A 25,786-nucleotide genomic window follows, 5' to 3' on the forward strand; every position below is an offset into this window, starting at 1 on the left:
TCATACTGTATATTTGTAATACTGTAATATTACTACATGTTTCCACTAAAGCTTCCGCTCCACTGGAGTGATGGAAAACTGCTGGCTGATGAAAACAGCACATCTATGTGGAGCAATGAGGAAACTGTAACCTTCCTCAAATGTATACATAAAGGTTAACCTCTTAAATCTTTATGGAAATATGTTGAGAACTACTGGAAAGATTGCTGTGAAATTTGTGACAGACATTCATGGTCCAGAGAGGATATGGAGCAATAACTTGGATCTGCCCTTATCTGGCCAAAATTTCATTTTACTCAATACTTTGTTTTGTGACCAAATACCTGATCTTTGTGTTATTGCTTGTGTGTAAATGCTATGATGCATGATAAACATTACACCTGCTAAACATCAACATGACAGCATTATTGTGGTGTATGTGAGCATGTTAGCATGCTGACATTAGCATTTAGCTCAAGCACTGCATGGCTGTTGACTCTTAGTCTTGATGTTATAGATAGATAGATAGATAGATAGATAGATAGATAGATAGATAGATAGATAGATAGATAGATAGATAGATAGATAGATAATGGACAGAGAGTTACATAATGAATATAGCAAAAATAATCATGAAGCCTAAACTGAACTACTGAACGATCTGATTTGAGTTTGCATGCTTTGTTTTATTAGATATAAAAGGACAGGCGAAAGAGAAAAAGAACTTGTATGTGCTATATATTAACGCTATATTAATGCATATATGCATATTGACATGTAAAATAAAGCAGGCAGTAATAATAACCTACATATTAATATCTCAAATAACAGCTGTAAACTTTGCACATAAACAGTGATGAATACTTTCCTCAAGTTTTACAGATCTCTCACTTGGAGAAAAAAGACTTTCTTTGTATGTTTCTTGCCCCAAAGCATAGATAGTGTGGAACAGATGATAATGATTCATAGCCAACTTTTTAAACAGTAACCGTGGCAACAGTGTACCCAAACAACAACAACAGCCACCCATTGACATTTGAATGTTTCCTCTCTCAAAACCACGTCAGTGAGAGCTGTGAATCTGAGTTTTTATCTTCAGCATCACGTCAGTCTTGGTTCAACGTCCCCAGCAACAGCACAAGAGCTTCTTCTCTCCTCATTGTGAGCCCGAGCAGAAACACTGAGAACTACACCATCTCAGCGAGCATCACATCATGGAAAATACGAGACCATTTTCAACGGAAAGGGAAAGAAACAGCCATTCTTATTCTAAAGTTTCCAGTTGGGGATTTTTCTCCCGTTAAAAATCCCATAGAGCTGACCGTTACACATATACAGCAATGACACCTTTTACAGTTGGCCCATTGTGTCCAGCTGTGTTCAAATCAAAGTCACTCTGGCTCAATGAGCACATTCCAGACAGGACGCCGCTGCAGCGAGGGCATTCAGGCCTCCAAAATACTGACGACATTTAGGTAGAGCTCGTTCATACACTTCAATGACGTGCTGGCCTGCCAGGTTTTTAGACTCATAAAACACTAAAAGGAGTTGGTGGGAGTTTTATTCCAGCAACATCAGAGACAAATAAGGTCAAGAGTGGAAATGGTTGAAAGGCTCATAGGTAAAATACTGGTAACTGAATGTGAATAAAATGGAGAAAACTAAAATATGATGTTTTTGACAGCAGAAAAAAAAAAAAAAAATTTCTAGATGTAAACTGAACTCATAAAGCAAACATTCAGCCACTGAGAGAATAAAAATACAGCTGTAATTGAGGATTTCAATCCAAACAGGGCTGAAATATTCAACATTGAAATAGTGTGACTAGGTTTTACAGTACAGACAAGCATCTCGTCCAAAACAGACTCCTACTGGGCTCACCTCACAATCATTTATATTGACTAAACATGGAACCCTTTCAAAGCAACTCAACCAACAGTAAATGGAAAGTGAAGGTTCCTGGAGGCAGGAATAAGAGTGTTTTGGGGCGACAGAGTGAAGTTTGAGTCAGAGTGAGGAAAACAGAGAGACAGAAGTCTGCAGCTTGTCTGGAAATGTAGACAGTTATGATGATGTACTCATGAACAGACTAAATCCGTTCTTAATGTAAAATCTAAATCTGGAAAACTGTTTAGAGTAAGTGTGAAAACTAACGTCCATGCTTGTGTTTTCATATTGTCTTTGTGACTTCGGTCCATAATTACAAAGCCAAATAATTAAAAAAAATAGGAAAATGGCTAAACATTAAGCTGATACTTTCAAATTTCAAAAAGGTGCCAAACCAACAGTTTCTTATCATGAACAGAGAACCAAAAGAGAAAGAGATGATTTCAAACTGGATAAGTGTGGCTGTAGGGTCACCCTGTAACTGGGCTCCAAGCAACGACTGCGACAGGACAGGGAACAAGATAGGATGTCACACCAGATATAAGTGTAAATAGAGAGAGATCTGCAAAATGTGTGTATTAGAAAGTTCAAGTTAGTTAAAAGTGAGAAAAAACAAAACACAGGCAGAGCTACTGCATAGGCTGCTAATTGCTTGCTAATGTATGATTCTGCAAACAAAAGAAAACTTTCAACACATACACTTGAATAACCAGGCTCTGCAGGTAGTCAGAGAAGTTCTCGAGATGACCACATAGGTTGCTTGTCCCCACCCTTAGATAAGACCTACAGGAGGACCAGCAGGAGATGTAATGCACCTCTGTCGTCATGGTAACAACAATAAATACTGAGTTAAGGTTGTGGAATAGGATTGGATTGGATACATTTAGGCACAAAAACTACTTTGTAAGGTAAAGACCATGGTTTATAGAGGACTTTTGTCATCATGGTTACAATAATAAACACACAGTTAAGGTTGTCATAGAGAAAAGAAACACTGACTAAAAGTTTCAGATGGGAAACAAACAGCCATCCTCTGTCCGATAGTCCTGTGATTTGTCAACCTATCAACCAACCACAGACCCCAACCCTCCTCCCAACACAGACTTTGTCTAAATACTACGTCACAAAAAAAGAAAAAAGGCTGATGCAGCTTCACTCCAGCGGTTTGGAGCTCAAACATTTGGCTCAAGGGTACACTTGCAACAATATTCACATCACTCTGATATTCAAAGCTTGTTTGAGGATTTGAACATATGATTTTAAAGTCACAAGATTGTCTCTCTGATCACCAGGCCTGCGGTAGTCCACAATGTGATGAGCTGTGTTCAGCCACAGACAACACAAATGTACAGCATCCCGCAGAAACACTGAAACCCAGATTAGTCCTTTTCTGACTCTCTGTACATGTTTGAAATAGAAAATCTTTTTTCATCACCCACTCACACAAAAACACAAGCTGACGTTAAACTGGCACAGCATCAAATGTGTTCTCAAGATCCCACTTCAAAGCTCAGTGACCCCCCATCATGCAAACTAAACACTTGATTTCTCACCCTGGTGCAGCGTTTGACTTGTCTGCCACTTCCAGCTACTTCATTGCACATGCACACACACACACACACACACACACACACACACACACACACAGGGGAAAGAGGGCAGAGGAAGCCCAGGCTATTGCCAAGCAAACAAACTATCTCTCCCCTACAGAGCTGTATAAGAAGAGTCTCACAGCGGGGAGTGACTGAATGAAAACGACAGACAGAGGTGTGAAAATGGAGATGGAAAGGGGGACTGACACCTATCATGTGTCCTGTAATGGGTCTGTAAGAGAGCAGAGGATGACTGCCATTTTGTCGTCATTAAAGACTCTTCATTGATGAACATGATTTGGGAGAAATAGGTGGCACAGTAACCTGTGTGGTGTGGGATATGGAAGAAGTACATATTTAGGTCTCAGGAGGAGTCTAATAAAAAAAACGGAACATAGTAGCATTTAGTCCTAAGCTAATGTGTCAAGCTGGAGATATTAGCTGGGATTGGTCCACTTCATACATGTTAGTCATCTTAGTCAGTTAAGTCAAAGGGGTCTTCAGTGGAGTGTAGTGCAGTACAGTAACATTTTGTATTTCTTGAATTAAGTCTGCATTATTATACCTAGAAATGGAAGCAGCTGCTTTGATAACAGCTAAGAGGCAGGGAAATAATGTTAAGAAGAGACTAAATCATCATGACTTTTCACTTAGCTCTATCCCCTTAGTAATGCCCGTCAAGCTTTCCATTCCTGCATGTTTTTTCAGTTTACACATATAAAACCACAGTTTTTACACTTTGAGCTGGAAAAATCTGCTCCACTAGAGAAATGAAAAAGTTGCTGGTTGATGAAAACATCATTTGCAGTAACCGTCCTCAAATGTATACATGAAACAGGTATAAATGGCACATTTCTATCATGTTTTCTACATAGTTTTTCACCACTTGAGGTTCAACAACCTCTCCTTCTGCAGTAGTTTAATGGCACCCAACTAGAGAATCTGTGGCACCAGCTGTTTATCTCACTGAATAATATTTGCATAACAGTAGTGGATGGAAATGCACACTAATTTGTATTTTCTTTTACTGATTTTCTGGAAATTTGCCCTAAATTTCAATGTAAACTTGCCTAACGGTGATGATGATGATGATGCCAGATAGGTACCATGAGGTACCAATCCTTGTAAAGACTTATCAAATGTAATGCAGTATGAAATGCTACTGTGACTGTAGGTACTGTAGGCAGTAAGCTAGGTAGCCAGACATGCTATCATTCACGCCTTACGTACATTTAAAGCAGTCAAACTGACACAAGTCCTTCCTTTGACTCTTGTACTTTTGGTTTTAAAGAGGACAATAAAAAAATCTATCTACACACATCCCTTCAACACGCAGAGAAACCCAGCACCTTCAGTGTCTAGATGTGACGGAGCAAGCTGTTCTGGGGATGGGGTTTGCTGAAACAGTGAATTGGCATAAAGTTACTCACAGAGTAAAACCTTCATGTTTTCAGCCTTTAAGAGATTTACATGTGCAACTGAGCAAGTTCTATTCAGGAATCACAAAATATAAAATTCAGTGTGAAGGCAAGGTTGCAAGTCTTTGCGGTAATAATTCCATTCAAATGTCAGCTTCCAAATCAATGAAGTAGGCCTACATGACAAATAACTTTATAATAGAAAAAGCACCATGCAGTTTTTATTCCCTTAAATTTTATGAGCCTTTTGTGTTTAATATATATGCACACATTACCTCAAAATCTCCCCTTCTCTGTGCATATGTCGTTTGAGGACAATTCAAACCTCTCTCTCTGGATAAAACCTAATCACAGTATACAGTACATGATATGACTGCGGTGTTGTGTGCTTTGCCGAAGCAGTCACATGAGAGAGTGTGAGGATGTTTGAATGATTAAACCTTAATCTAATGATTCTATATAGTCAATAAGCCATTAGCTATATATGGGATTTACACATATTTTAGACAAATATCCTAATTTTATTAGGCCACGTAAGACCTTTACTGACCCTTACAAATGATGAAATATGGACAGTGGTCTGAGGCAAGAAAAAATATAATCAGAAACAATAAAAGAATAACTTTTAAACATCTAGGTGATGATTTAAAACATTAATTTAATTGCCTTCCATGGTTGTTGATCAGTTTTCTAAAAGCTTAGTTTGGACCACAAAATCAAAATGAGGAAGAGCTAGCTTTGCCCAACAGCTTTTCTTTTCTGCTCCCTCCATCTCAGTTGTGTATTTCTTCCATAATTACAGCGTTGAGAAAAAACTGCAGAAGCATGTATGTTACCTTCTATAACCTGCAGGGCAGCGGCCAGCCAGCACAGCAAGAGGAGATGCAGGGCAAGAGACCACCTGAGGAGACACATCAGTCACAGCAGCCACACTTTAAGTTCTGACTTCAAAACATAGAAAACTTTTGTAAAAATGATTTAGCGCATGGAGAATGTCAATGAAGACTTTGAGAATAAAAAGCTCCGCTCAGAGGTAACGCTGCCTCATCACAGGTTTACTCTGAGGTGTAACTGAAGTGTTTTATAAAAGTCTGAATGTTTGGGAAAGTTGATTAAATTTCAGTCTGTTTTCTTTACATGCAAGAAATAAAAAAATAAAAATAAAGAGGTAGGATGTCTTACCCTCGAAACATTTTAGTGATTCAGTGAATAAAAATCCAGGTCTGGAAGTGAACTCCAAGTGCATGTGTGTGATGAAATTCGGGCAAACTCCACAGTCCCTCTGCCCCACTCTGCAGACCTGAGATCACACTGTGCTCTCTCTCTCTCTCTCTCTCTCTCTCTCTCTCTCTCTCAGCACAAAGGCTCTCTCAGTTCTGAGCTGAGTGACTCTAAGGCCCACAGAGTAAGGAAATTTGACTCCCTTGAAGGAAAAAAACCTTCTCCACCCTCACTCACTGAGTGGACTCTCTCTCCTAACCTGCTGCTGCTTAAGTCAATTTCCTTTCATTAATAATAACATGATCTCTATTATGAAGTCTGTGTACCTTTATGGTTACCACTTAAGTTGAATCTATTTACAGGATCCAAGAATCCATCTCAAATATATTAATCTTATTAATCTTTCTAATGCTTGTCTTCTTTATTCTTGTGTTCTTAACTATATTTCATGAGAAGGTTATTAGACTGTTAATAGATAAATAGAAATTTCCAAAATCGCATTTTAACTAATGAATAAAATAATGAGTAAGTGAAATAATAAATATGGATGTTTAGCAATTAGTATAGCTGGATTAACCTGCTAGGAGGCCCTGGGGCAAAGATTTCCTGTTGGTCCCCATGTCCCACCAGCTGTGTATTATGTGTGGCGGCCACATCAGCAGCCACACTTTGTTCAGGAGTCTTTCTTTTGTGTGACACTCAAATTCACATATACAAAGAAAAACAATTGGACACAGGTTCTGGTTTATTATATATAATATATATAATAATATATGCATTTTTATTTGCAATTTTTGACAGTCTACTTGTGATTCACACATTTATCTTTCTTTGTCAATTTTGCTATATTAATTTCGTAAAGTTATTTAATTTAATTTTCTTATCAGTTCCTGGCACTTGCAGCTAGAGCTGCCTGGCTGAACATCAAAAGGAATCCCAGCTCCACCAGACCTGCTTAAACGGTAAGTACAGTGCAAACCATAGATTAGAGCAAAGGCTGTAAATAAAGATGGATGTGACATCACCTGCAGGTTTCTGAAGAGTGGTTTTGAAGTTTAGAATGAGCTGCTCCACCATTGCCATCTTGGCAGTGCCTGACTCTGTGTAACTCCTGGCTAATCCAAAAATGAGCAAAGAGCTGGGGTGTGTGTGGAGATGAGACTTCAGCGTATGCCAGTTTGTGGCAAACATACACTCACCCACCTGTCGCCCAAAGCAGCACACCCTTATTTATGCAGAATTTTAAGCCTTGATGAAATTTAAAAGGGTGAGTGATATAAAATTTCACCCCCTGTACAGTTGTCATAAAGGAGGACATTAGCTCTAGAGACCGTTTTTTGTACCAGGCTGTAAACATGCTTATTTCTGCTGTAAAGTTGAAAATTTTAACCTGAGAGTCTGTGGGGATTGACTGTCTGTTGGAGCCAGACTCTGGTGGTCGGTTGAGGAACTGCAGTTCTTGGCTCTTCAGTGGTGGCTTCATTTTTCAGCCTTGGAGTTTGTCACATGGATTAGACTTGTATCTTCATTTTATTGTACCCAGAAACTAACCACTCTTGTACTAGGATAATACTATGTGGTTTCAGGTTGTCAAGCATAGTGCATCACTTGCACAATTAAAACAGTCAGTGAACCAATTAATGACATTTTACCTAAAGTTTGTGAACATTAGCTAAAATTTTCCAGGAATCTCAGTTTTACACCTCACAGCTGTGTTGCATGGTCTAGAGATTCAGATATATTTCATGTGTGACTTGTGCGGCTCCCAGCAAAAATAGATGGAGAAAAGACCTGTTGGTGTCATTTAGTGAAATTTCATGTCAAAAATAAATAACAGCATAGAAAGATAAAGCTGACAGTAGCACACACACACAACGCTTGGCAGTGTGTTCTGGGCATTACCATCCATCCATCCATCCATCCATCCATCCTTCCATTCATCCATCCTTCCATTCATCCATCCATCCATCCAACCTTAAACCTTCTCGCTGTGTAAACCACCATGTAGCCCACAAGATTCCTTGTTTTTTGAACAAGAATAACTTGCCTTTGGTTGACTGGTAAATGTTTAGTTTCTTGATGTAATTCATATTCCTTTGCAGCACCATATTTGCTCCAAAGAGGTCATTAAACATGTAATTTGTGCATCACCAGTTGTTGTATGGTTTCTGTTGTTGTTTTCGGGGCTTTAATCAGTCACAAGAAAATATTTTCTGACCATGATCAGACAGAGACAGGAAGACAATTTCAGTTTAGTTCAAGAACTATAGTGTCTGAAACAACAAAGAAATCGTTTAAATTCACTCTGATTTTAACTTTTACATTTTACATTTGACTGCAGCCCAAAGAAATGCCTTGTCTGGTCACTTAGTGCTGGGCTTTCTTTCACAAGCCAACGGACACAAAGCTTCAGGGGTTAACAGGGTCACAGGAGTCTCAGTGAAATTACCCATGTTGTGATGTTAACACCCCACTATTAGCAGATGCTGGAATGATAATGGGATGAAGAGAAAGAAAAGTACCCTCCCTTTCCTCCTCTCCCACCCTCATCCTCTGTCCTCTCCTGTCTCTGCAGACTGCATTCCCTCCTTAATCCACTTGTTTTCTCTTGTTAGCTTTTCTTCCATATTTAGCTCTCACATAATTTCTCTAAAATTGCTGATTGTCCAAAGCTTCAGATGTAACTGGAAGGTTGGGGAAACTGTGGGAAGACGATGGCTGTGACCAACCTTCGTGATGAACACGGCCTTCGTTGTGAGAACCTCTGTTTGCTGTTAGTGAAGAACAGTGGGCTAATGACATATGGACTAAACAGAAAGTGTGCAAGTGGGAATATAAAATGGGAACATACGAGAATGGTGTTCATAAATTATCTATGTGTCTAGTAGTATGTGTCTAGTTAAGAGCTAGTTTTTCACTACTCAATGTGGAAACTGGACAGTTAGGAGAAAGAAAGATACATTACAGTGATATAGAAATTGAGTTTGGTTTTGTTGTTTGTACTTTTTTGTTTCTGTCCTTTTATTGGCTATAAATTATATAAAGCAGCTGATCTTTTGTCCAACGTTAACTGACCAGCTGACAAACCTCTGATGGAGGTGACTGGCATCTTTAGAGTCTATGTACATCTATGTACAGCAGCTTTGTGATGCTGTATTTAGCACAGCAACACGCTAAATGCTAATGTCAGCATGCCAACCTGCTGATATGTAGCAGGTCTAATATTTACCATTATCACCTTAATTTGGTATGTTAGAGCTCCATTTAAAGTTAGGGTGTCACCAAAGTTATTACGCTTCATTTGTGGGGAACAAGGCTGGACAGAATTTCATGACAATTCATCCAGTAGTTGTTAAGACCTTTTAATAAAAACCACAAATACCAGCTTCACTGTGGTTCTAGAGTAACAGCCAGAGATAAACAGGGTTAGTAGAATTCATGGATGTCTGTCACAGTTTCGTGGAAATCCGTCCAGAAGATGTTTTCACTTACACAGGATGAGTGAAAACTTGGTTGGTGGCTGGTAGTCAGTTGGATTCTTCCTCTGGGCACAATGAATATCTGAATAAACTTCATGGCAATGTGTCAAATAGCTGTTGAGACAGTTCAGCCTGAACCCAAGTGATGGACCCAATGCTGATGTCAGAGACTTTACTCTTCACGTTGAAACTTGATGGAAATGTGAAACATCAATTTCTTTTATAGAAGATGATTCTTCTAGAGAAGGGTGCACTGTGTATATGAACACATGCATTTAAGCTGCTTTAGCCTTAAAACTTACCTGACCTGAGACAAAACAAGCATTGTGCACTTCACTGTAAACAAGAGTCAATATGACCTAGTTCATCCTGGCAAGTATTCAGTGTGATTGTGTGCAGCTTTAACATTTTAATAAATGGTACACTACTTGTGGCCCTCCAATCAAAGGGCCTCTGTGCAGAGCTGGTCATGAGGCTTGTCTCGCGTTGATGATGTCATATCTAGAGGCCCCTGAGGACAGATCACGGCAGGTTTTATATTTATTCTTTCTACTTAAAACAGCTGTTATTTCATCCTTGTGCACTTGTTTTGCAACTTCAGTTGAACTTCAACAACAGAAGCAAGAAATTCTACATGACAAAAATCTTGCAAAACTTAAAACTTCCCACATTTAGAAAAACTAAGGCTCTGTGAACCCATCATTTAGCCCTCTTGTTTTTCATGAGCTCTGGGATTTTTTTTTTAACACAGTGACACTTGTGGTCATTGTGTTTTTCAAGTGGATCCTGGCCAGCAGACAAGATTGCCATTGAGGAAACAATAAAGTTTCAAATTAGGTTCTGAATCTCAGCCTGTGTTTCAAACTGAGCAAAGAGTTAGGATTAGACACAGCAGACTGTAGCAGAGTTGTAGTTCAGACAGTGATCAGAACATCAGAACGGGTAGGTTGTTGTTGTTGTTGTTCTGTGCGTGCTGACCCAGCTAACCGCTCTGCGGGACAAACAGGAAGCCATTTATCCCGGGCCAAGTTTCCTGACAGCTTCTTACTGCAGCTCCAAGATTGTCTTTGTTCTTTTGTGAGCCAAGAGACAATGATGATTTTAGGATTAAATTGAATTTTGGAAACTGAGCCTGGGCCAGTTATGTAAGAGATGACAACAATCCAGCCTGGTTTTCGTCTGGGTCAGATAGGAACCAAGTCCATTTGACCATACATGCCCTTCCGGGAATATATTACAACAGAAAATCTATTTTTAACAATGGATACTATCACGTTAAAAATAAAAAAGTGTTAAACAGTGGTGACAACAGTTACATTGATTTCTTAATATATGATTATAATGAGTGACAGTGGAGTAACGGGTGAGTGTTGGTTGGTGATGTTATAATTGCACCTGTAGGTAAAATTTCAATGTTGGCCAAGCTGACATTGAGTGAGGGCTGGGTACACCCTGGACAGGTCACCAGGGCTGACACATAGAGTCAAAACAGCCATTCATGCTCACATTTACACCTTTGACAGTTTAGAGCTGCCTATTAACCTAACGTGCATATCTTTGGATCGTGGGAGTACCCGTTGGAAATCACAGGGAGAACATGCTGACAAGGTTCAAACCCAGGAACTTCTTGCTGAGAGGCGACTGTGCTAACTGCTGCACCACTGTGCTGCCCTACTTTTTTTGTAGAAATCTCATACCAGAGATTTAGGTTAATAACACTTAACCTTTAATAGTTATGATGTTTGTGCTGCTGATATAGAAAGAAAACTGCAGAGGCAATGGAAATGTGTTGTAGAAAAATACTTGATGGTGGTTCATGTGAAAAATGTTGCAGGAATAAATCACTGGGAGTTTGTTTGGAGTGAGCAGATTACCTGTCATTAGGGCACAGTGTAGCTACTATCTATCTGTATGTCATTGAACATATCATCTATAAGAACATTCTTTACTTATAAAGCCATGTCATAATACTCATTTGCAAATTTTGTTCAATACTGACACTACTTTGAAATGCCTGCAGTAGAGTTTATGTTTTACAACTGCAGTAAGACACTGGTTGGACTATTGAACATATTTGTGAGAGTTAAAAAGCCAAGAATAGCTCAAAGTTAGCGTGTTAACTCAATAACTCTGCTTTGTGAACAGACTGGGCCCTCCTCACAAAGTGGGTCAAAAGAACAGGAAGGAAGAGCTGCGACGAGAAGACGGCAATCAGAGAATTTACACTGCTTTACATCTGCCTGACCGACCACCCGTTCAGCTTCATTTCCTTTGTATACTGACTTCCTGCTTTGGCCTTTCCTGCCTTTTGATGTGTTTCTGAAATGTTATGGGTGGTTCTTTCCAACTTTGAATCAACAATTCTCACTTTCGATGAGACTAATATCTACGTCATAATCTACCCAAACAAATGATCCAGAAGGCTCTGCTGCAGATGGACATACAAGTATAATCCTCTTTCATTTTGACCTCAGCTGTTAAAACTGAACTAAAATCTGCAGAAACTCTCAGTTTAATTTTACATCAATTAAATGCATCCACTGACAGTGAAGTCAAACTGTATATAAATGGATCTTTTCAACTTAATCTTCAAAGATGCGGCAAAATCTGAACTTGTGATACTACTGTGCTGAATAACTGATACACACATGAAAAAATAATTCCTCACTTAAATATTCTTTAGTGTAAAAATCTAAATAAAAACAAAAATGTTTTCCCTCCAAGAATCTGTGGAAATACATTTTCTGTTGGGTAAAAGTGGAAAGTGACTCTAAGAAATTCTTTAAGTGACTCTGTGTCCCTGTCAAACCAGACACGGTCGCCCGAGACGATATACAGTATGTCCTCACTTAATATATAGAACATGAGCCATAATTTTATTTGTATTTGTTTATGAGTAACTGATGTTACTTTACTTTTCATTTCAGGCTACCTGTATCAGGAAAAAAATCCTAATTTTGAAGTAACAGGTAAAAAATCATGTTCTTCATGCAGCACATGGAACATTTTTTCATCCAAATAGTTAGTCTTACAGAGTCTCTGAGGACTCTGTAAAAACCTTCAGAACAAGCTTTGGCATGCTTCAAATATTCAAAGGTGTTTATTTTTCAGAAAATCAAATGCATAGTTGTGTGACTAGAACGTAATGGTACCACAAAGTGTTGGTCTTTGACACCATAGACTTTACTAAACATTAATGTTTGCAACAGTAGTTAAATAATAATTCTGATGTACTCCAACTTGGGTTAATATTATACTTCTGGTCATTATTCCTGTTGGTTATGATGACACCGTACTGTTATCCTGTTGTTTTCTTTTAATCATGAAGACAAGTTTTTCTCTGATGTTTAACACGCCTGTGACCTTTAACCTCAAACAATAGTTTTACTTTCCTAAACCCTGAGAGGTGCCAGATGAGCTAAAACACTCATTTCAATCTGTCTGGTAGGCTCAGCAAAAGGTCCAGTTTTGTCATTTAGATACAGAACTGTTTGACATTCATTATCACATATGACTGTGTCAGTGATCTCTCACATGATCATACAATACATAGGTACATACATAGATGTACATTTCCCAGGCATCAACCACTGTTCTGTTCTGGTGTCTGATTCCTTCACATTAGATCTGTGTGATTTGTCCATTTACAGAGACATAAAAATGTATGAAGCAACACAAAACACACTCTTCCTTTTTGATCACACGTCGCACATTCATGTTATCTCTTACATTAAAACAGGTGAGCAGTGTTCAAGAGAATCTTAACTACTGATTCCAATCAATACTGCCACATTTACCTTACTTTGGTCAAACTTCCCCTACAGTGATATGAGGAAAACCTGATATTCTATGAAACACAATGATTTAAAAACACGTTCAGCTCATCTATCAGTGAAAAGTTTCCTCAGTGGCGCTGAAGTAAAGACAGCATCAGTTTCCTCACTGAAACAAGTGGGCTTGCTGGTAGCTATGAAAAGCTATGAAATGCTAAAAGTGACGACAAGTTGTAGTGAGTGTTCTTTCTTCCAAAGATAGGTGTGAAGAAATATAACATGTTAAAATCGGTCCCAGGGGAGACAGCCTTTTACAGTGTAGAGATGTGGGGGAGTTAAGAGGGTGTAGAGAGCCCTCCGTGCCCTCAGACGAGGCACCGAGCCCAGGCTGTGTAGTAGGAAGTCTCCCCTGTCCTTCACAGTGACCATGGTCCTCCAAAATGTTTAGCACCACTTTTGCTTCTTTTCTCCTGACAATGTGAGGCGGTCTGTAGTTTTCCTTGTCCGTGTCCCACCTTGAAGCCATTGAAGCCATGTCCTCGTTTGTCACCCCCCTGCCTCTGGGTTCCACTGTCCAACCATGTTTCCTTCCAGTGTCCTTCTAAACCCTTAGGAACAAACTGGTGCTAGGAGTAGATGGTAATCACCTCCCGACCTCCTCCACGAACCAACAGGACACGATCTAATCCTTCCATCAGCACCTCCAAAAACTCCATATCTGAGAGACACACTCTGGTTAAGGACAATATACTAGAGAGACATGTTGGCAGATCTATTTCACTCATTGATAAGAGTGGAGATATCTTCTGAAAACTGTGAAAAATGCCTCGGTCAGGGGTGAAATGTAACTAAATGTGTTTACTCAGGAACTACAAATTACAGTTTTTAAGTATGTACATATTTAAGGTATTTATACTTTATTTGAGTACTTTATACTTATACTTTACAATTCAGAGAGAAATGTTGTACTTTTTACTCCACTACATTTGTTAACAGCTTCTAGCCACCTTTCACATTTAGCTTTTACATATAAAGTAGTTTGAACTAATCTTATTTCCCAATGTTCAGGTCTTAATGCTGTTTCAGTTTCTTAAGTTCTGGTGGAGACATGCTGACTCATCCATTTAATTCATTAGTTTAACAGTCTAAGGTTTTTAATGACAGATTCCAGCTAGAGCCATGATAGCAGTCCCCTGCACACTGGGAAAACTTTGAGTTGAGTATTTTTACTTTTGATACTTAAGGTACATTTAAAAAATAATGCACTTAGGTATTTTTCACTTAAGTAACATTTAGAATATTCGTAAGATAAGTTTGGTATTGCTACTCTGATGTAATTAAATAATTTAAATTGTTCTTCCACCACTGGTTCCTGCTGTGTGGGCAGAGGCCCAAAAAGAAAAAGATGCATTTTCAGCTTTATCCTAATCCAGGTCTAAGTGTTTACAGTGTGAAATCTTTACATTGGAAGACAACACCTAAAACAGCTGAACTAATTATATCTTTATTTAACTGTAGGTAACTTTTAAGGAATTGTTCAAGGTGTTGCTTATTTGCTTTCTTGCCAAGAGTTCACTGATAAAGAGCAACACCACTGTGTTATCTTTAGGGTAAATATGAAGCTACTGTCAGCACCCAGTTAGCTTGACTCTCAAAATGTAAAAACAATCTGCCAATCACAACCTCTAAAGCTCAGTTGATAATTTAACACAGTCAGCTGTTTCCCTGTTTCCAGTCTTTATGCTGATCTCAGCTAATGTGGCTCTAGCTTCATATTTAGTATTTTTAGGACATGAGTCCCATGTAACTCTTGGCAAGAAAGCAAATTATTTTTTAATATTCTTTAATATGCCAACATTTTATTGACAGTGACTGACCAGTTGACTAAATGAGCTGCTGATCAGCTTAAAGGATACAGTTCTCATCTCCTTTCTTGTTCTTCGGTGGTCCGGGCATGTTGAGCAGGACCAGCTCTGACTCACAGGATTTCTTGACGACCACCTCATTGAGCTTCACAGCTGTGTGCATCCTCCTCACATTGGACTGGTTGCTACATAAAACCAGAGACATTAACAACAGCAATGACTGAGATCAGAGATCAGTTTCAGTATATTGTTGTGAATCAGAAATCTGCAGGAAGCACAGTATGAGCGATTAGCAGTCAGAGGGTCTTGTGGACAGAGATATGACATCACTGACATTCATGCAAACTAAACTGGTGAGATATTTTCACACAAGCAAACCAACAGAGACAATTCTCACACACACGCACACACAGAGTTCATGCACATGCAAACAAAAAGTAAAAAAGATAAGGTGACTTACAGATTCTCCCACTCACTGGAGGAAGAGAGCAAAAAATAAGACATATCAAACATTGATGTGAAAATAACGGCTGTTCCTCCTCCTATTATTTCTCCCCCTCCTTCATCAGACCGTCAGCTACTTTCATAAGTATGTGTTGGAAAATTAATGCCATCAAACAGTAATAAGAAATTACAATACAAGTATGCAGGTAAACAGTAACATTACTGAATATACTTAAATAGACAGACAGCTTTTGATGAAGACAATAGGATATAAGCACTTAAGTACTGAAATCCCTTTTTTTAATCTGTTTTTTTAAGGAAGCCAAGAAAGGTTACACAGACATTTTTTTTTATCAGCTCTTCGTCTTCTTGAGATAATTATCCCGTTACTTTGAGTTTTTGTCTCTTTTTTATCCCGTTACCTTGAGATAACGGGATAAAAAATTAGATATCCTGTTATCTTGAGATTTAAAAAAAAAAAAATCTGCGAGAATGGCCTTTCTCAGCTTCCGAAGTTTTTAACCATTCACAGCATTTTGATCATTACAATTACAATTATCTGTGAGTAAAGTGCACTACAACAGTAGCATATGTGAAGACAACACACAGTAGATAATAACAATAATGATAACAGAGAAAAACATTTAAAATAAATAAAAAATCCACCTCAACAAATATTCAAATTGTTTGAGTTTAACCACCATGTCAGGTCGGGGAGTTTAGTTGTCATGTATCTTTAGGAGGCTATACAGGTGAGCTGGATCTACTTACGGTTTCATGTTAAACATGTCTTTAACGGCCATGCCTTCTCTCTGTCTGTTCCTCTCGCTGATCAGTTTGTCTTTGGTCCAGGTCATGTGCACACGGTCTGGTGTGGCGCCAGCAGCTTTGTCATTGGCTGTAGAGTGAGAGGCTGTGTTGCGGTCGTGGATCAGCTGAGCCTAACAAAGGACAGGTCAGATGACAAAGAGACAGGATATAATAAGGAATAAGGAATAATAAAGAAATTGTGGATTATATGTGGATTATAAAATGAGAGTCAGTTTAATGGTGATGAAAGTAAATGCAGGGTTAAATTGAAAACAGACACACACACTGTCTGTGAACAGATGAAACAGATGAATGTCCTGGTCTATTGTTGTGACATCTGACAACGCACTTGTGGAAATGAGCATGACTGGAAATGAATACAAGAATAATGACACTGTAGTGTATAGTGTATGGTGATCACTGGTGCGTTTGAGTCAATGATAAAATCAGAGACTGAAATTCACCATATTGTTTATTCTAATGCACATGTCTGAAACTTATATATCATAAAGTCCCTGTTGGACTATTTTAATACCATCTTTTTTTTTAATGCATTTTTACCATTTGATTCACATTGTCACATTGTGCACATTGTCATTAGAAAAAAGTAAAAATACAACTTCTAAGAACATATTTTCTTTATACTAATTGGGCTTTATAATGTACAAAACAAAAGGGAAAGAAACGCAAATCCAAACCATACTTAGGCATTAGTAACGGCCAGCATCCTGCACGACCCAAAACAAACTCTGCTGATAAAAACATGAACTACATCACTTTTAACCAGTTTTACTGTCCACTTTGTTAAGGCCAATCCATAACCCATCTCCCTGCATTGGAAATAACTGCATTGATCCTCATGTGGACCTCTACTGCTGGGATCCTGGTGCATATTTAAATTCACTCACTGAGGAATTTGTCTTCCTCTAGTGGCAGCTTTTGGTCTCTGTATCTCTGCACAGGCAGAATCTACACAACAGTGGATGGAGACAAACGGTGAGGCTGAACATTAAACTGCTGAGTTCAGCTTCTGTTGATCGCATGGATGGATTATGATGATGAAGAAGGATGGCATGATAAAATAGATGGAGCAATGGCCATGGATTGCTACAACAAGTTGTTAAGGTTGCCATGGCTACCTCATCCTCTGGTATGCACAGGGTGTTGAGGGGTGGGGCGACAACACCTGACGGCTTCTTCCTCTTTATGGAGCCACGCGATACATCTGTGATGCTCTGAATCTGAGCCCGTCGTCCAATCACAACACAAGGTTGGAGGAAGAGTTGAAAGGTCAACAACAGCAGAAGAGGCCATGAGGAGTTATGCTACACCTTCATCTCTGAGTGGAGAACAGCTGCATACTGCACGTCTGCTACAGCTATAATATGATTCTTGTGCTGGAAAGAGTTTGTTATAACATTTCTACATCATGCTTTAAAGTGTAAGCATTAAATCTGAATATGTTACAATGTTGTTCAAGTGTGTCACAGCTTTGTGCTTATGTTTTATGCTTTATTTTGGCATGATGCGTTTTTGTGCATTTTGTCTATTTTAACACAGTGATCATATGTGCATCAGGAATTCTCATAAAATCCTTAATTGTGCACTATAATGCATAATTTGGCACCTTATAATCCTTACAATGTGTGTGTATGAGAAATGAGTCATAAGTAGCAACATTAAACCTGTACATTTCTTTTTCCGTTGTTACTGTACCTCTCTCTCCCGTTCAGTGCGAGACAGCTGCATCTGTTTGAGCATCTGAGTCCTCTGCTCCATCATCAGCGTCTTCTCATAGGTGAAGGCTGAGATATCACTGTCATGCTAAAGCGACAGACAGAAAAATATTGTCATCAATCAACAATCATTAACTGGAAAGATGAATTAGCAGACTGCATCAGTGACTGACTGAGTGAATGATTGCGGACTGACCATTTCCACCACCTCCACCACTGCATCCAGTCGTAGATGGTAGAGAAACATCTGGAGGTCTTTCTTCATCTGGATGGAGTTGTCGTCCATCTGAGCGACTGTGAAGATTCGCATTTTGCACTTCCTCCATACCTACAGATTATCATTGATATTCAAGTAAATACTTTTAAAATTCAAATTAAAAAAAAAAAAGTTTAGCCAGCAAATATAAACACGTACCTTGTGCTGACTAAGTAAAAATGGCAGCAGCATGAGCAGTCCGCCGTCATGTACGATCCACCACACATCGATGGTTCCCTCCTTCAGACGCTCCTGGTTGCCAGGGAAGTGGTCAATGTTCTTAGCAACCAGCAGAGCCTGATGTGCTGCTGTTGTCTCCCTCACTGTTTCTAGAGAGAGAGAGAGATGGGGGATTAGGGAAAAGATTAAACAGATCAAATTTAGGTTAGATACTATTTATTTTACTATTTTTAGATGTAGGTGAGATACTACTTCATGTTTTATTTCTAACATGATAAACCACTGCTAGTGAAGTGGTTATGAAGATATGAGATTAAACCCATTTGAAATATGACACATCTTGTCTTGTAAAATAAATTGAAAAGTGGGTAAAATGTTTGGTATTATTATATTTATAGTGCATATCCCAACTTATTTAAATGGTCTTTTCTAAGCACTGGAGAGTAATATGATGTATTGTTTCCCACACAGGTGAAAATACATAGAGAGACACAATGAATGAGCTGAAAATGAATTGATTTCATTTGTCACACATGTCCTTTGAGTTGCTCCTGTGTCGTTTACCTATGAAATTCCTCCTCGCAGACGAGTCCCGGGCTTGTTTCCATGCTACTGGCCAGGCCATCAGGACGGTATTATGTTTCATTCCTCCCAGTCCTGCTGACTGGATGAGCAGAGAGAAACCATCGCGCAGGTTGGACGAGACAACCACGTGGGAGAAACCCTTGGTTCGCTCTGCAGCCATGGCAGCTTTCAAGTTCTGCAGGGAACAAATGGTCCAACCTATTAACCTGTTGATCTTGCAGCTCTTGTGATTTCTGGATTATACAGTATGTTATCCTGTGGGCCTAAATTATCACAGTGGACTGTCTCCTGTGTCAAATAACGACTGGTGCAACATCTCTAGTGTCATTGTTTCAGATGATGGACTGTGCATATAATGTTGATGTGCTCCTGTCCAGGTTCACACAGATATTTACTTTAGTGAAGTCAACATTAGCGATGACTTCATTTAGATTTATGAATTACATTTTTGTTTGTGAACAACAAGGAAACAAATTACACACTGTAACAAACTGACAAACTGTTTCTTGTCCACTGTCACTAATAGCATCTTATGTCAACTGCATTAATTTTCACATTACAACTGTTGGTTTAATAGCTTTTTATGTATTTCAGGTAATAAGTAAATGTTTGCTGTGGCTCAGTGTCACAAATAGTCCAACTTCAGTCACAAGCTACAATCAAATCAGACTAAAGTCTAGTAGCAAGCACAACACTTTATCAATTCATAGATTCCAAAATACATTTACAGTATCTACAAACCCAAGTTTGAAGATAATATCACTTCAAAAATGTCACAACCTACATGATTCGTTATCTTACAGCCAGCCAGCTGATGTTCCCTAATATAATTAATGTAATCTTAACTGTTGCAAGAGAAACAGCATTTAACAATGGGCTTCCCTCCTCTGTTATTTACCCACAGACTACTGTAGCAGAGATTTAATAATTTATATAAAAAACTGAAATCTACTTCTGTACACCAGTGGGTGCTGCTCACTGGTGAATGATGTAGCTGTTGGCAGCACAGCTGACTGAGCAAATGAACAAACCTGCTCTCCAGTCTTGGCATCGTTCCCCCGGGTCATGTAGGTTCCCTCCAGGACTGAACAGACGATGGTCAGTCCCTTCCCTGCTTTCAGTTGCGTGGTGAATGACAGGAGACGATGGTGTTTCACTGCCAGGTCTGAGTCCAGTTTACACAACACCAACACCTGAGGCCTGACCAGGGGGAAAAGTGAGAAGCAGAAGAAGACATGAATGAATACAAAATAAATATTAACAATTAAATTAAGTTACTGATTATACAAATCCAAACCACCTGCATGTGACGTAGACAATATGGGTGAAAATAATGAAAAAATGTAATATGGATTTGTTATATACTTAAACAGTAATTAGCATTTTGAATGAATACCATTAGATTTTCTAATGTTTTGGTGGATTCTGGGAAACTGTGATGTAATTGTCACTATTTTTTGATAAATTATATTGTAAATGACTGAAGTTATTGAATAATCAAGGAAATAATGAACAGATTAATTAAAAAGGACAATGGGGCTGTGATTATTGGTTTATAGAACGTGAGGAATAAAACAGTGATTGCAAGTTTAATGCCACATTTAAGGAGGTGGAGACATCAAACAATTGATGAACATCACAGCACATACAGTTACATAGAGTACATGCTCACCTCCAGTTTTTGGTGTGTGGTGGTGCTTCCTCCAGCCGGATGAGAGCGTAGCGTGCTGCGTTTAAGGACAGGCCTCGGATACCGTCTCCCCATTCCTTCACTGCCCTGCAACACACAGACCAAGTTTCACTTCTTTTTCCAAATGTTTAAGAACAGAATAGACATTTATATGTGTGAATTACAGTGAGCTTCCCCTACAGTCTTGACATTAAATCCACTTGCCTCAGAGCTCATAGCATGGATCTACATGGATTTTAGAGATTTTTCCATGAACAGAGGGAACCAGTTAATGTGGCAGGGGGTGAGTGCGTGCTAAAATGTCTTTGTTATGTCGGCTGTGTAAAGCCTGTGGGTATCTATTTTAGCTTGGATACTACCAGCAACTGATGTCTTCACCTGAGACCCTCAGACTCACCCTCTGTACTCAATGTACTTGTAGATACATCCAGCTATCACCATGGCAACCAAGGCATAGTACCAGGAGGAGATGAACATAAGGGAGAGACAAAGACTCATCCCTAAGAAGGACAGTGTCCTGCAGGATACACACATACACACACACACACACACACTTGGTTTAATGACCATAACACTTGAGTATAGAGGACACAGTTGAGTTGGGAGCTGTTGTTAATACCAGTGATAAAACTTGAAGCGAGGTCTCCAGTTGGGGGTTCGGAGCAAAGTCTGTACAGCGCAGGCCAGGTTGACAAACAGGTAACACATGAGGAAGAACCTGAGCAGACGCACCAATAAGAAAGAGAAAAAAAGGTGAAGGTAATGGTGGGAAACTGAGACATTTAGTGTGTGGTGTATAAATTGACACTTTTCCACTGTGTTCAACAACATACATGGATAGGATGGGGGCCACATCGTCCAGAGAAGCAATGAGGATTCCTATCTCACAGATCCCGACTGTCAGCAACAGAGCCCAGGTAGGTTCACCGTTAGCCTTCCCATGACCAAAGACCTGAGAGAGACAGAGATACAGTTCAGTGCTGCAGAAACATAAAAATACAAAGACATTTTAACATCAAAGTCAAACTGTACTGTTTCTGCCTTATAGGGTTCCACATTTTTTATCTGACATAATGAACAAAGCATTATATAAGACGAGATTGTTTGGCTTTTTGAGATGTATCTGATTGTAATCTCGCAAATTAAGAATAAACATACTGTAGATGTGATAACTGATTAATTATTTCAGAACATTTATTCTAGATTATTCTTGGGAAATGCATTCAACAATTCAAGTGTTGACAGATCTAAGGATATAAACAATGGGCCCCATGCAAGAACATTTTCATATTCTTATTCTAAATCACATTTATTTTTGTGAGGTTGCCTGAATCATTCAGTTCAGCCTGATGACTGCCCTGTACTGGTGGGGAGGTTTGTGATATTTCATTATTAGGATAATAAACACTTGCCTTTTAAAACTGCCTGTTCTGCAAACATGCATTCACAAAAACATTGTCAAAAAGTAAAAAGAGCATTTTCAAGTCATGCTGTTGGAAATGAGCAAACTCATTCGGAGAGTCAGTGATGTTAGAGGATCTGAAACAATTAGATTGATAGATACAATTGCCACATGTCATCAGAGCTAGACTCTACTGTGACAGAGATAAAGAGGTGTGTTTCTATAGCAGAGTAGCCCATGACTTCTATGATCAGAGGTCTTGGGGGCCTGACAGTGAGATATTAGAGGAGAGAATATTACAGCAGACAGTAGGTAATGTTACACTGATGGTGGAACAGAGGATGATTCTGGACAGAGACCTGCATAAACACCCTGAGACAGACTAATCAGAGAATTTAGTTAATTTGTTGTACAAAATATGAAAATAAAAATCACAGAATATAAAATACTGTATATTGGCAATCCATGATGAAGATGACGATAATCTAATATTTAAACTCATTCAGATTAAAACATTATGAGGTTAAATTAGTATTGTTTCCCTTGTGAAGAAAGACTACGTGTTCATGACTCATACGACAGGTCTGAACCACTTTGAGCCAAAATTGAGCCACAAAACTCAATTTTATATCAAATATCGGTTGCTTCTCTCTAAAGTCAGATTATGCCATTCACTGTGATTTCATCTTAACACAGTTTGCAGCTTCTACAGTGTCCTGAGCTCCCAAATCTATGTTTGAATGGATGTAAATTGCTTTACTGTGGTAGAAGTAAACTGGTTAGTAATTCAACCTCCAGCAAACCTAGTGTAATAAATCAGGAGAGTGAAAGTGGGTAAAACCATAAAGTATATTACTGCTGTTACTGCCTTAGAGTCAAAATGTGATATAATGCGTAAAACAGGGCATGAAGCATTTAAATCATCTTTATGTTCTGTCTATGGCAAAGAACCGTTTAAGACCAAACTGAAAAACATAATAAAAACAAACATCTTGTGTTTGTGTGATGTTTGATTGTAAAAGCACTGTAACATGAAAAATACAGATCTCTGTAGCACTGACCTGCAAGAATGGGATGATGCCATCTCGAGCGATGGCCTGCAACAGCCGGGGGGCACCGGTGAGGCTCTGAAGCCCCGCCCCACAGCAGGAGAAAAAGGAGCCAATCACAATCACCCAAGGTGATGGCCAGGCCAGAATACCAATCACTGGGATCTTCTTTACCGAGTAACCGAACCTGAAACACCCACAAACATGCACATGGGTCACCAGGTCTGTACAGTGTAATAATTACTGAACCTGAATTGAATAATAACTGAATATATGTACATTTTTTTATTTTATATAAATATTAAAATAAATAAATATTTTTGTTATCTTTTTTAAGAACTCAATAAATTTCACTTTTCACTTTCATTGTCATTTTAAATCCTTCGATCCTGTCCTGGTTTCATCTTTTACTCTCGACACCAATGACTCTGTCTGGAAAAACAACTATTTCTAAAGCTTTGAACCCACAACAAGCTGTAAAATACCAGTTTGTGTCTCTGCTGGTTTACAATGATGGAAGTGAATTAAAAATACACGTACTTGTCTCTGAGCACCACTCCTTCAATACAGGCTCCAAATAGGACCACGAAGGAGATGTCTGACAGTGACGTTCAGATGGAAATACTTGCACTGTGTATTTGTTAAATGAAAAATAGAATGCAGCGCTTTTCTAGTGTTTCTAGTCTCAAACCACTACACTACAAGCCACGTTCACCCATTCACTCACACACACATCTATCACACACACACACACACACACACACACACTATGAGAGAGCTTGGAGGATACAGATGAAAGAGGTGGTGAGAATGGCCATGATGGTTCCTATTGGGATTGACCTCTGGGCATCTCTGAGATCACCTGACCTGTTAGAACCAGCCATTATACCTGAAATAAAACATGCACACACACACAAGCACACACACACACACACACACACACACACACACACACACACACACACACACACACAAACATACGGCCCAGATTAAGCACTTAACACCTCTCCAATAATGCCAGTGTTCTTTACATATCTGGTCTGTGACAGAGCTGTTGTTGTATCATCTACCTGTGACGGAGGGGAAGTAGATTCCCACCAGCAGAGTGAAGTAGGTGGTGATGTCATTGATGAGGTATGGCTTGTAGACCTTGGTTGTTTCCTGGGGTGGCACTGAGGGCTGGTTTTCCTTCTCTATGAACATACCAGCTGGACCATAGTGACCCCACAGGTTGTCTAACAGCGAGACAGACAGAGAAAAGCATCATCAGCTGCACAGACAAATTTCATGTAAAGATGGAGATTAGCTTTCAGTTTCTTGTGTAGAAAGTTATTTGGTCTTTATTTTGACATAAAATTATTCCTGTCTTCCCTCTCACCTTTTATAACTCCACTCAGAAGCCCGGGTATGGCCTTTATTTCTGTGAGGTTGTTTAAGGTGAAGTATTCATCACAGGTGGCGTTTGGATACTTAGAGTCACAGAAGAGGGGCCAGAGCTCAGTGGTCACCGTGAGGTTTTTTACAACCTCCGTCTTTGCACACGTTTCAAACTCTTGGTTCTTCAGTGAGCGGTTCCCCAACAAACAGACACTGTACAGGGAGAGAGAGAGAGAGAAATATCTGCAGTGGTTAGATGGGAGCTACCTATCTGCTGTGGTTGATAGAGCTCAGGTTAATAAAACATCTATCCATCCATTATCTATACCTCTCATCCATACAGAGTCGCAGGGAGGGCTGGAGCCAATCCAGCAATTCAACATGCAGTGCAGGTTATTAGGATAGTAGAAGCTTAATAGAAGTATTAAGTAGAAGCTGTTATCTTGTCCGATTGGTGTTAAAGAATGAGACAGCTGAGCAGGTGGGATATGTGAGTAAAAGCTAACCTGATGGGAAGGGAAACTGAAAGCTTAGGTAAAAAATAACTTGATTTGTCCCTATAAATTTTATATAATGCACATGGCTCATCCTTTTTAACTCCTTTGCTCTCTTTTATGAAACCTGTTCGCGAAAGGGAGAAATTCATATTTATTATTTAAAATTTTCTTTACTAAGCAGAGAGAAGGCTGTTTGTTCTCTGTCTACGTGACTGAGTTCTTATTTTGATGGAAGGATCCACTCAGCTCAGTTCAGCTTGAACTGTATTCACATATAGCAGCAGTGTTATTCTTTATTGACAGCCACATGGCATCAATAAAGCAGGAACAGAAAGAACTTTGAACAACACAAACTTTTAAATAGCTTTCCAGTTACTATCTCCTTCTCATCTACAAACAAATATACATAGATTTTTCTTTCTCCTTAGCTCGCTGAGTATCTACCAAACAAACTTCCACCAGAGAAAACAGCACAAACATCAGCTCATTTGGCTAAATAAACAAACAAAAAAAAAACCATAAACAAGTACACACAGTGCATACAGG

General features: G+C 39.0%; 2 protein-coding genes across 4 annotated transcripts in view; both read right to left on the reverse strand.

The window, feature by feature from the left end:
• The window catches only part of col15a1b (collagen, type XV, alpha 1b), a 51,451-nt gene extending 45,246 nt beyond the window's left edge, over nucleotides 1-6,205 (reverse strand). Inside the window, exons 1-2 of the mRNA XM_071492203.1 lie at nucleotides 6,059-6,205; nucleotides 5,713-5,777 (exon numbers count right to left, since the gene is read on the reverse strand). Coding sequence (XP_071348304.1) covers nucleotides 5,713-5,777; nucleotides 6,059-6,069 — 76 coding nt within the window. The 5' untranslated portion in view covers nucleotides 6,070-6,205. The remainder of the gene's footprint in view (nucleotides 1-5,712; nucleotides 5,778-6,058) is intronic.
• Nucleotides 6,206-12,657: 6,452 nt separating this feature from the next.
• Nucleotides 12,658-25,786, reverse strand: part of LOC139629206 (solute carrier family 12 member 7-like) — a 31,732-nt gene continuing 18,603 nt past the window's right edge. For 2 of the 3 annotated variants that reach the window (XM_071491699.1, XM_071491698.1), the window contains 19 exons: nucleotides 24,745-24,956; nucleotides 24,437-24,601; nucleotides 24,157-24,255; nucleotides 23,907-23,964; nucleotides 23,379-23,553; nucleotides 21,749-21,867; nucleotides 21,535-21,633; nucleotides 21,313-21,432; nucleotides 20,898-21,002; nucleotides 20,257-20,425; nucleotides 19,205-19,400; nucleotides 18,620-18,789; nucleotides 18,401-18,532; nucleotides 18,185-18,292; nucleotides 17,608-17,709; nucleotides 16,430-16,599; nucleotides 15,675-15,689; nucleotides 15,266-15,399; nucleotides 12,658-14,067 (listed from right to left, as the gene is read on the reverse strand). In XM_071491699.1, the coding sequence (XP_071347800.1) occupies nucleotides 13,976-14,067; nucleotides 15,266-15,399; nucleotides 15,675-15,689; nucleotides 16,430-16,599; nucleotides 17,608-17,709; nucleotides 18,185-18,292; nucleotides 18,401-18,532; nucleotides 18,620-18,789; nucleotides 19,205-19,400; nucleotides 20,257-20,425; nucleotides 20,898-21,002; nucleotides 21,313-21,432; nucleotides 21,535-21,633; nucleotides 21,749-21,867; nucleotides 23,379-23,553; nucleotides 23,907-23,964; nucleotides 24,157-24,255; nucleotides 24,437-24,601; nucleotides 24,745-24,956 (2,440 nt within the window). In that variant the 3' untranslated portion in view covers nucleotides 12,658-13,975. The remainder of the gene's footprint in view (nucleotides 14,068-15,265; nucleotides 15,400-15,674; nucleotides 15,690-16,429; nucleotides 16,600-17,607; nucleotides 17,710-18,184; nucleotides 18,293-18,400; nucleotides 18,533-18,619; nucleotides 18,790-19,204; nucleotides 19,401-20,256; nucleotides 20,426-20,897; nucleotides 21,003-21,312; nucleotides 21,433-21,534; nucleotides 21,634-21,748; nucleotides 21,868-23,378; nucleotides 23,554-23,906; nucleotides 23,965-24,156; nucleotides 24,256-24,436; nucleotides 24,602-24,744; nucleotides 24,957-25,786) is intronic. The other variant, XM_071491700.1, reaches the window with a different exon arrangement.

This window comes from Trachinotus anak, unplaced genomic scaffold (assembly GCF_046630095.1).
Source record: "Trachinotus anak isolate AG129_WGS33_773 ecotype Australia unplaced genomic scaffold, CSIRO_AGI_Tana_v1 ptg000012l, whole genome shotgun sequence".
In the NCBI taxonomy this organism is placed as follows: Eukaryota; Metazoa; Chordata; class Actinopteri; order Carangiformes; family Carangidae; genus Trachinotus; species Trachinotus anak.